The sequence below is a fragment of the Trachypithecus francoisi genome, unplaced genomic scaffold (assembly GCF_009764315.1).
Source record: "Trachypithecus francoisi isolate TF-2019V2 unplaced genomic scaffold, Tfra_2.0 Lachesis_group5, whole genome shotgun sequence".
Taxonomy (NCBI): Eukaryota; Metazoa; Chordata; class Mammalia; order Primates; family Cercopithecidae; genus Trachypithecus; species Trachypithecus francoisi.
The window spans coordinates 127074450-127087011 of NW_022681470.1; the positions used below are offsets into that span (position 1 = coordinate 127074450).

A 12562-nucleotide genomic window follows, 5' to 3' on the forward strand; every position below is an offset into this window, starting at 1 on the left:
TGTTCTCTTTCTAATTAAATCCTTTTTTCTCCTTAAAATTTATGTCTTATGAAAATTGCCTCTCCCCACCCTATCCCCATCACAAAGGATATAAAAAATTTCTATGAAGAAAATAGGTTAAATTGCTTTCCTCAAAAGTAACATATTCACTGTAGAAAAATTAGAAAATTCTGATAAGCAAAAATAAGAAAACTAAACCTGTCTTTGTTACATATCCTACTAGATTTCATTTTAGCACACATGTGCACTTCCTATAAATTTAACAAATGTGGTATCAGTGTGCATCTTGTATCCTTTTTATTGCCAATCACTTAATATAACCTAAATTTATCTTGCTCACACTATGCAACCAGCAAATAAGTATATGCTAAACAGTATTGTACAGAAAAATAAGAAAAAAAATGAGTAAAATGAATCAAGCTGTCCTAGAACTTGCAGATCTCCGATATGCAAATAACAGATATGACTAAGTTCAGATAACTAAGATTTGATTGCTCAGATATAACTTAGATATGAGAGATCGTGGAGCTGGAGATATCAGAGAAGTGAACATAAACACATCTTATCACATTTTTCAAAGACTGGGAAGGAAATATTATGGAAACTAAAGAATGACAATCTTGATGTGAATCACCAGGATATTCAGAGAACAGACACTGACATGGAGAGTTGGGGAAGACTTAAGAGACACTGATCACTAGAAGCCAGCATGAGTTTACTAAAAGTACGTCATGCTAAACTGTTCCAATTTTCTTATTTGTTAAGGATACCATACTAGCATACTAGCTGATATGTAGAATGTAAGCTCCATGAGGATGGAAACTTATTTTTATAACTGTCATATACCCAGAGCCAAGAACAATGCCAGGCATATATGAGGAGCTCAATAAATATTTACTGAACGATTGACTTACTAAGTGAATTAATAAATTAATAAAGGAATTAGAGGTTTCTTATAAAATTATTGTAGCCGTAATGGACAAATAAGAACCAGATTTTGCTATAACTGGATGTAGTCACAGCTGAATAACCAGAAACAACGATTAAGAGATATCACAGAGCAATCTCCTTGGTCCTTACATAGTCAATACTATCAGCAATTCTGTGAAAGAAAGGAAAGGCAAATTAAATTTGTAGATAATTCTTCTACTTAACACATCAGATGTAAGAATTGCACTAAAAATTAGACTAATGGTATAGATAGTAGGTTAAACCCAATCAGCTGACATTTACAGCAATAAATTAATGTTTATCTAAAACAAATCAACTGAGTTAACATATGACCCAGCAATTCTACTCCTAGATATACACCCAAGAGAAATAAAAATATATCTCTACATAAAAACTTGTGCACTAATTTTCATAGCAGCATTATTATTATTCATAATAGCCAAAAAATAGAAACAATCTAAATGTCCACCAACTGATGAACTGATAAACATAATGTGGTATATGCACACAAAGAACACTATTCAGCAATAAAAAGGAATGCAATACTGATACAGCAACAACATGATGAACCTTGAAAACACTGTGCTAAGTGAAAGAAGGTAGGTATAAAAAGCCACATATTATATGATTTCATTTATTTGAAATGTCCAGAATAGGTAAGTCAACAGAGACAGAGACAGAGACAGATTTGTGGTTGCCAGGGATTGGGGGAAGAGGGTAATAAGGAATGACTGCTAATGGGTATAGGATTTTTTTTTGGAGAGATGAAAATTTCCTAAAATTAGGTAATGGTGATAGCCACACAACTCTGTGACTATACTAACTACTCATTTATACACTTAAATGGATAAATTTTATGGTATATAATTATAACTCAATAAAGCTATCATGATTTAACATGTAGAGATGTAGAGCTGTTTGTCAGAAATACACCTGAAGTTTATAATTTACCATAAAAAATTCACTTAATGTAAAAAATAGTAATAGTTAAATAAATAAAAGCAATTTTAGGATGAAATTTAGCAATATCGTATTCATATCAAGAAATGTATGGCCGGGCGCGGTGGCTCAAGCCTGTAATCCCAGCACTTTGGGAGGCCGAGATGGGCGGATCACGAGGTCAGGAGATCGAGACCATCCTGGCTAACACGGTGAAACCCCATCTCTACTAAAAATACAAAAACGAGCCGGGCGAGGTGGCGGGCGCCTGTAGTCCCAGCTACTCGGGAGGCTGAGGCAGGAGAATGGCGTAAACCCGGGAGGCGGAGCTTGCAGTGAGCTGAGATCTGGCCACTGCACTCCAGTCCGGGCGACAGAGCGAGACTCTGCCTCAAAAAAAAAAAAAAAAAAAAGAAATGTAATCATGCTGATATATTCCATGCTAGTCAGGCCACAACTGGACAACTACATTCCATTCTAAGCACAATGCCTAAGGAAACTCTTATAGGTCCAAAGGAATGTATACAGAACTGAAAAAGGATCAGAACCCATGTCACATTAGACATATTGGAAGGAATCAATATTGCTAAGCACAGGGAAAGAAAACCTCATAAGATACAACTATCTTCAAATATATGTGGGTCTACTAGAGAAAACAGAGCCAGACAAGGTGGCTCACACCTATAGTCCCAGCTACTTCAGAGGCTGAAGTAGGAGGATCCTTAGAGCTCAGGAGGTCAAGGTTACAGTGAACTATAATCATGCCACTGCACTCCAGCCTGGATAACAGAATGAGACCTGGTTGGTAAAAAGAAAATTTTAAAGAAAAGAGAAGAAAAAGAAAAAAGAGGGAAGAAAAGGGGAGGGGGGAGGCAAAGAGTGGGGGGACAAGATATATCTCGATACAAAAGATATAACAGAGTCACTGCTAAGAAGCTAGAAGTGGGGAAATTAATATCATCATGGGCTAGAACTAATGCAGTTATGGCTGCCTCCTAAGGTAACACTTTCCTGTCAGGAGTCTTATTTCAGACAGCATTCCTGTAATGTGTAGAAGACTGGAGGTATTTTTAAGTTCCCTACTAATTATAAAATTTTATCCTAAATCAGAACCATATAACAAAATAAATGAAATAAATACATGAAATCCCAAAAAGAAGATGATTTAAAATGTTACCTCATTGTTCTGTAATGGTGGTTTTCCACTTTTCTTACTGCAGAGGAAAAAAGAGAGAGAGCTTTACTTTATGTGAAAAGTGTTACCATTAAAATAATTTTAAGATGTCAAATATACCAAATTATTTAAAAGCGTTTCTTCTTTTTCATATCATAGTGAGATAGAACATATTAAATAGTAATAGTCCGGCTGACTCTTACTAAGCATTATTTACAAAAAGTGCTTAATACATGTTAACTATCACTATTATATAACATTCTGTTTGGTAATTTTTAGGCGTGTGTGTGTGTAAATACAAACATAAATGCAAGTCTACTTCTTCATCCTTGAATCACAGTTTGGCCATGTAAACCGCTTTGGCCAATGGACATCAACAAACTGACAGAAACAGAGGCTTGGAAAATGTGCATTGCTCCCTCTTACTGCTGGGAATCTTTCCCCAACCACGTGAGCAATCCCAGGCTAGTCTTCTAAAGGATGACAGAATATGTGTCATTCCCATATTACAAATGAGGAAAGTGGCCTGGAGAGAGTAAGCAGTATGCCCAAGGTTCATATTCTGACTACTAGTCTAGGGTACCTCCCAAAACAATATAATTAGCTGGGCATTGGTCCTTTCCATAATGCACTACTATGGCACCCTATGCTTCTACATAACATTGATAACATTTTAAATTTCATGTTTGATGTATATTCCCTTCCACTAGGCTAGCTCCATGCTATCAGGAGCTACTGCAGGCTGGTTTCTCTGAAGCTGAGGTAATATGGTGTCTGGGGTACAAATGTTCATTAGGGATAAACACCTGTGAATGGAAGGCAGAGAAACCAGATTTGGACAGAACTCAAACTGATGCAAGCCCAACATAACTTCAGCCAACCATATAGGAAGTTCTAAAGCAAGCACTGTCCATCAGAGTGCTCTGTGACCAGCTGAAATGGTCAGGCCTTTTTTACCTCTTGCTCAGCCTTGCTCAGTCTGCAAATGCATGCTGCCCCAGTAAGTCTGTGACATGAGGAGAGGGGAATGTCTCTAGAGCTGAGCCAGACTCTAAGGTGGGGGACAAGGGTGGGGAAAGAGGGGGCTGTCAGGATCTTAACATTTCTCACAGCTGGGCAGTAAAAGTAAACTCTTCTTTAAAGGGGAATCTGAGTTTACTACAGGGGTCATACATTATTCAACCCTCTATGTTCAACATCCTATTTGAACTCTGATGATCTGCAGAATGCACATCTTCAGTAATAAGATACCAGGTCACCAAACAAGACTAGAAAGCCAAACTTAAGTACAGTAGATGTTTTATTTTAAAAAGCACGTAAGTTATTATTATTTCTAACTTCAGTTGTATTATAGGGTTACTTACCTGTTTAAAATCTTTTATGAATTGTAAAACTGTTATACAAAATGCATTTCAGCATGACAAAAGAAACAATGCAGTTAAGAGATACACTACGGGAGAAAATATTTGCAACCATACACCTTAATATCCAAAACATATAAGGAACTCAAAGAACTCAATAGCAAGACAACAATCCAATTTTAAAAAACGAGGAAAGGACCTGAATAGACATTTCTCAAAAGACATATAAATGGCCGGCTAGTATGTGAAAAAATGCTCAACATCACTAATCATCAGAAAAATGTGAATCAAAACCACAATGAGCTAACACTCATACTTCTTAGGATGACTACTATCAAAAAGATAAAAGATAACTGTTGGCAAGGACATGGAGAAAAGAGAACACTTGTACATTGTTGGTTGAGAAGAATATAAATTAGTACAACCATTACGGAAAACAGTATGGAGGTTCCTCAAAAAAATTAAACATAACTGCCATATGTTTAATATGATCTAGCAATCCCACTTCTGGGTATAGATCCTAAGGAAATGAAATCAGTATCTCAAAGAGGTATCTGCACTCTCATGTTCCCTGCAGCATCATTCATAACAGTAAAAGACATGGAATCAACCTAAGAGAGGAATGGATAAAGAATTTGTGGTATATAAATACAATGGAATAAATTCAGCCTTAAAAAAAAGGAGCCGAGGGCAGCAGCTCAGGCCTTAATCCTAGCACTTTGGGAGCCCGAGGCAGGAAGACTGCCTGAGCTCAGGAGTTCAAGATCAGCCTGGGCAACATGGTGAAACCCTGTCTCTACTAAAATGCAAAAAAATAGCTGGGTGTGGAGGCATGCACCTGTAGTCCCAGCTACTTGGGAGGCTGAGGCAGGAGAACTGGCTTGAACCAGAAGGCGAAGGTTGCAGTGAGCTGAGATTGTGCCATTGCACTCCAGCCTGGGTGACAGAGCAAGACTCTGTCTCTAAAAAAAAAAGAGGAAATTCTGTTATTTGCTACAACATGGATGAACCTCGGGGACATTATACTAAATGAAATAAGCCAGGCCCAAAAAGACAAATTCTGCATGATCTCACTTATGTGTGGAATCTAAAAAAATCAAACTCATAAAAGCAGAGGGTAGAATGGTGGTTGCCAGGGGCTCAGGGGTTGGGGGAAATGGGGAAAAGTTGGTCAAAAGGCACAAAGTTCAGTCACGCAAGATGAGAAAGTTCTGGAGATCTAATGTACAGGATGGTGAATATAGCTTGATAATAGTAATCATTTCACATTGTATATGTATGTATATCAACATAAAAGTCAAAAAATATTCAATAAAAATGCCACACTGCTCACCACTAATAAATGTTATAAGTTGATATTTGGAGATAAGTGGAGATTCCTGCAGTGCGATGCTCACAAAAATACATATATACATGTACACACACACACCTACCAGTGAGTCACATGGTCAGTCAGCTCTCCCATCATTTCATCACTTTTGTCTCTCCAAGTTTCCATGAAACACTTTGTTCAGAGGGAACCATGACATCTTATAAAGCTTCAATTGGCCTGAACACATAATCTACATATAAGTCCTATTTTCTTTAATCAGTCTGTGACAATTAAAATTTCTTGGCCAGGTGCAGTGGCTCACACCTGTAATCCCAGCACTTTGGGAGGCTGAGGCGGGAGGATCACTTGAGGTCGGGAGTTTGAAACTAGCCTGACCAACAGGGTGAAACCTTGTCTCTACTAAAAATGCAAAATTAGCCGGGCGTGGTGGTGCATGCCCGTAATCCCAGCTACTCGGGAGGCTGAGGCAGAAGAATCGCTTGAACGAGGCAGAGGTTGCGGTGAGCCAAGATCGTGCCATTGCACTCCAGCCTGGGCAACAAGAGCAAAACTCGGTATCAGGAAAAAAACAAAAAATTCCTTTGTAAGTTTCTTAAAAGTTTCTTTATGAGATTTGTTTCTCTGGAAGTTCTATGAAAATACCTTTCACCTGTAATTATCACTATAAAAGAAATTTTTAATGACAAAATAATTCAGCATGAGTACAGAAGTTGAAGTTGATTTTCTTGATTTTACATTAATACACTTAGCCTGATCTACGTTCCAATACAACAGGTTTATCAGACATGCGGGCTCTAGATGATCACTTAGCAAGCATTTAAACACAATACTGGCACCAAAATCTGTGTAGCATGATAGTCATTCAGACAACCCAGAATATGCCTATATTAATTTATTTTTAATTTATCATCAAAACAAAAACAAAATTGGTTCTATAAAGAAAGTTCTAGGCCGGGTGTGGTGGCTCACACCTGTAATCCCAGCACTTTTGGGAGGCCGAGGCTAGCGGATCACTTGAGGTCAGGAGTTCGAGACCAGCCTGGCCAATACGGCAAAACCCTGTCTCTACTAAAAATACAAAAATTAGCCAGGCATGGTGGTGTACATCTGCAATCCCAGTTACTCGGGAGGCTGAGGAAGAAGAATGGCTTGAACCCTGGAGGCGGAGGCTGCAGTGGGCCAAGATCACGCCACTGCACTCCAGCTAGGGTGACAGTCCAAGACTTCATCTTAAAAAAAAAACGAAGAAAGTTCTACAAGAATTTAGACCCTGAGTAACACATTTTTAGACCTATTATCTCTAGGTCATAGAGATACTATCCTATAACACCTCAGTCAAACCACAAAATCAACTATCTACCCTTTCTCTGACCCCCTCCCTCAAAATCTCTAGCTTCCTCCTCTTTCTTCAGCTCCTGACTTGAATATCTGATTTTTAATAAGGTATCTGTACCTGGATTTAATGCAAACATGTCTATATCTGAACTCACCTTTCCACCCCAAATCTATTCTTCCATTATTCCATACTGAACATAAGCCCTAAATCAGTGAACACACCTTTATCTACCAGCTACCCAAACCACAAAGCTGTGAGTTATTCTCAGATATTTATTTTCCCTTTCTCATACACTTCATTTCCAATCTCTATGCTCTTCTTTCCATTTCTACTGCTATGATTTCAATTCGGGCCATCAAAATTTCTCATGTGAACTATTACAATATTCTCACTTGTTTTCTGAGTTCCTTATCATTCGTTTCTGTCCTCTTTCAATTTATTTCCATAACCACATCAAATATGTGCATATGTATATACATACTGAATATATATACACAAGTACATATACATATGCACAGCCATATATATATATGTATAGACCACATACATCTATATAAAATATATATCCTGTGGCATTCACCTAGAGCAATGCTCAGAACCTTATTTATTTCAATAAAAAATGAAAAAAAAAGTTAATAACATAAGCATCCAACTGAAAGTTTACAAAGAACAAAAAAAAGCAGAAGAAATTTAAAACCACCCAAGCAGAATCTAATGAGTTAGAAAACAAAATACTAATACATTAAAATTCAAGAGTTAATTATTTAGAAAATAAATCATGAGACTAATTTTAAAAAGAGTACAAAAACACAAAAAATAAAAAAAAGAGCATGAACATAGATAAAATTTGAAAAAAAAAAAAAAAAGGTAAAAGACCTCTTATCTCAACCCTATGTAAAGAATTTTGAAAGCCTGAATGAAATGGGTAATTTTCTAGAAAAATATAATTTTCCAAACCTAGCAGAAAGAAGAGAAAACTAAGCAGACTGAAAAACTGAAATTATAAAGTTGTCTGAGAGCTGCCTACCTCCTACCCTTCCATTCCCCCAAAAAAGAACCAAACCCAAACAATTTACTGGGGAATGCTAACAAACCCCCAGTGGACAGAAAATTCCAGGGCTTTAATTGTTTTAGGACACAGATAAAAGAAGTTTCCACATTATTTTTGCTGCAAGTAAAACACTGACAACCAAACTCGGGCAGGCTCACACCTGCACTTTGGAAGGTCGAGCACTTTGGAAATCCAGGTGGGTGGATCCCAGCGCTTTGGAAGGCCGAGGCAGGTGGATCACTTGAGGCCAGGAGTTCAAGAACAGCCTGGCCAACATGGTGAAACCCTGTCTCTATTAAAAATACAAAACTTAGCTGGGCGTGCTGGCGCATGCCTGTAGTCCCAGCTACTTGGGAGGCTGAGGCATGAGAATCACTTGAACCTGGGAAGTGGAGGTTGCGGTGAGCTGAGATTCTGCCACTGCACTCCAGCTAGGGCAACACAGCAAGGCTCTGTCTCCAAAAACAAACAAACAAACAAACAAAAAACCATTGACACCAAAATCTAACAAAAATTAAATGAAGAAAACCACAAACTATTCCCACTTAAACCAACAGATTTTTTTTTTAAATTTCAGACCATGAGAATGTATTGCCTATTCAAAAACTAAATAAATACCTTATAATTAAAATTTAAAAATAAACATGCACATAATGACTTTCAGAATAAAATCCAAATTCCATAAAATGGTACTCAAAGAACTTCACAATCTGGCTCCTGCCTTCTTTTCAGGTTCATCTCCTGCCACTAGGCACAAACACTCTGTGCTCAAGTTACCTTCATCTATCAGCTTAAACTACGAGAACCTGCAATTATTTGACCATTTCTCACTTATAAAATGGCAACTGCACATGCTTCAACCTAATACTGTGCTCACTCTCAACCCACTATTTCCTCACATACTATTTCTTCTGCTTTAAAGGACTCTTCATCAATCAACCTATTTGATTACTACTTCTCTTTAAAATTCAGCACCTATTTTCTTGGAATGGAGTGGCCACGTGTATTAAGTTTGCCCAGAATGGTCCTTGTTTACACCTGTTGTCCTGATATAATAATTAATTATACTCTTTCAGTCTCAAAACTGTATCAGTTAGGATAATAAATTACATGGTGACCTTGTCTAAGAAACCTTCCTGTCCATTCTCTACTCTCACACAGTGTGTATTAGGTACACCCTCTCTGTTCCCTAGGCAATCTGTACATCATACCTCTCCCCTCATCAGCTTCTTGAGCGCAGGGGCCATGTCTTATTCATCTCTACTCAGGCCTAAGACTATGTCTGATACACAGTAGGTACTTCTATCTTGTTTTGCCTTCTAAACTTTGTTTCACTTAGTATGTCAGTAAATTTCCTTTCACAAATATTTTTTAAAGGAAGATTTTTAGTTGAGTCAGGCCAAGACTTCTGGATTTTATCAACAAAGCAAAAAGATCTAAGTGACCAGGTATGAAACTGGGAAACCTGCCAGGGCCAAGGCAGTAAACCAACCGGACCAAGTTAACCACAGAGCAGCTGCCTATGACAAGCAATCTTAGGAGTAGAAGGATACACATCCTCACAACACCCACTGGGTAAGACAATTGTTTTAAGGTACCATTTCAAAATAAATGCTCAGATATTCAGCTACATTTGAATCTACTTCTTTTAAAAAAGAACAACAAAAAAGGTAATTGCCATATCTCTATTATTTCTAGTACATAAAATATTTCTAAATAACTTGATTATCTAATTTTGAATATAATCACAACTTCACACTAAAAGACCCCTACTTGGACACATATGACTTTCACTGACAGCTTAAGTGTTTAAAAAGACACCACATATTGATTCAGTACTGATAATGCTCAAAAGTAGTTAAAGCCATGTCATAGGCTGATTATGTTAAACGTTGATGTTTTTGATCTACTAGAATTACAGACTAAGAAGCACTATCATGGTGAAAAGAAGCGAAACAGAAGATAGGAAGCCAACAAATATGCAGAATATAGAGTGAAGATAAGAAAGGTTAGAAATGAGCAGAAGTAGGCAGGAATGAATTATACAGGGTCTTTACTCTAACTTAAGATTTAGCCGAATATAAAGAAAATTGCCTTTTACTTTAAGAAACACTAATTTAGAATAATTAAGGAAACAGAATTGCAAAATGAAAATATGAAAGTGGAAACTCTACAAACTTATCAATACCCTACTACAAACCACACGCTCTCCAGGTACATCATAAGTGACTTAAAGATTAACAGGTAAAGTACTTGCCCTCAAGGATTTCATAATCCAGCTAGAGAAAAATACAGATAAACAACTATCATATCAGACAAAATTAAGTATTATGGTCTAAACAAGGTGCTATGAAAGGCAAGAGCAACTAATGTTAACCCAAGGGGGAGAAAAAGTGAAAACTTTACTCCAGAAATGATGTGGAATCTAAACTTAGACTTAAAAAATAGGATATAGGGTGAGATGATTAAAAGAATGATATTATGTTCTACAATAAGGGAACACCATAAGCAAAAGAACTGATTTCTTAAGACAGCAGGGTATATTAGAAGAAAGGAAAACAGTCTTTTCTAGTAGGATATACAAAGAACGTACACATTTCAGAAAGAGACGAAATCTGTTCAAATCATGGTAATAGTCCAAAGTATGCCTCCTAGAGAGAGTTCCTGGACTAGAATCCCAATTTGACTGTGTGCTAGCTGTGTGACTTTTGGCAAATTATGTAATCTCTCTGTACCTTAGTTCTCTCATTTGAAAAACGGAGGTAACAACAGCATTAGCAAAAACATGTAAAGTCCTTGTAATACAGCGTGGCATAAAGTAAAGATTCAAAAAATGTTAGTGATTAATATTACACCATTTACTGGCTGTGTGACTGAAGAAAGATGTATCCTCATCTGTAAGAGTGGGGATAATAATATTTACCTGTTAACTTTTGCCCTCAGTGATTAGAATGTATTAGGCACCCAAGGATTATCCCAAGATCAGAGATGATGAATGCCTGAACAAAGGCAGTGGGTATGAGAGTGGAAGAAAGAAGCATGAAAATTACTAGAAATGACAAGAAAGGGAATAAATAAGAGTTGGGAACTAACTGCATATGGAAATGAGAGGGAGAGAAGACCACAAACTTAAAGTCAGAGGAAGTGTTAGCAGCCATCAACTCCAAATTGGTATCTCAAAAGGCAAAGTATTTTTCTCCAAGTATCAAAGGCAGTTTCCACCCTGGATGACTGGAGGACAGTGATTTCACTGACTACAATAAAGAATAACAGTAAAATAAGCATTCAGAGAAACAGTAATTGGATTCATTGTAAACATGTTGATTTCACATTCCAGTAAGCTAAGTATATGGAAATATTAAGACAATTTTTAAAAATGCTTAGATTTGAAGTTCATGAGCAGAGACGTTGATTTGGAAGACATTAACATGACAATGATTTGGAAATACAGTGTTATAAATCCTTTGGGAAACCAATATAAAATCTGAAACGTTGAGTGTTGTTTTTGTTTATTAAGATGCTATACTAAAAAATTTAGACTGCGTTCTCAAGAAACTTGGTTTAAATCATTCCCTGACTGACAATGCTCCTAGGTAAAGAAGCAGACTTTGCTCTTAAAAGGAAAGTATGTTTATTATAAGCCTCAAAATTATTCTGAGAAGTAATTTTAAATAAAATGTCCAGACCATAATAAAAAATAATCCAAGCACTAAGGAAATTAGACTCCATAACCAAGGACTAGCAGAAATTGTAGAAAACAAAAACAAACCCAAAATTTCAGTTGGCATTTCCAGAGTCATCCTATAAAACAATGTAGACTGTATTTTTGTAAATACACACAGAAAAAATTTTAACATAACTACCAATAAGTAGGTACCAAGAAGTAGATACCTACCAAGAAGATACCTACCAAAAAGTAACACTGATCTGAGAAAACCAAATGAAATTTCAAAAAATAAAATATACAATTGAAATTAAATATATAATCAATAGGTTTAAGAGATTTCACACGGCTAAGAAAAAGTTACACTACAACAAATGCACATAAATTAGGAGAAAAGTCAATGAAGGCAGTGTTCTAAAGTATTTTTACTATCTGGGAGGATGATAAAGTATTACTGATTAATGTTTAGACTTGAAAAAAAGTGAAACCCATGTTAAAAATTCTAGGGTAACTTGTAAAAAAGAAAAAAGAGAGAGAACAACTAATAGAAAACTACTAGAAGGGGTAAAAATTGCCGAGATTAGCTCGGTCGTGGAGACCCTAACCCAGTGGCACTAGAGGAATTAAAGGCACACACACAGAAATATAGCGTGTGGAATGGGAAATCAGGGGTCTCACAGTCTGCAGAGCTGACAGCCCCAAAAGAGATTTACCCACATATTTCTTGACAGCAAGCCAGTGATAAGCATTGTT

General features: G+C 36.7%; 1 protein-coding gene across 2 annotated transcripts in view; it reads right to left on the reverse strand.

Moving 5' to 3' along the window:
- Positions 1 to 12562, reverse strand: part of ABCD3 (ATP binding cassette subfamily D member 3) — a 101766-nt gene that overhangs the window by 51091 nt on the left and 38113 nt on the right. For both annotated transcript variants that reach the window (XM_033200562.1, XM_033200563.1), the window contains exon 2: positions 3068 to 3104. In XM_033200562.1, coding sequence (XP_033056453.1) covers positions 3068 to 3104 — 37 coding nt within the window. The remainder of the gene's footprint in view (positions 1 to 3067; positions 3105 to 12562) is intronic.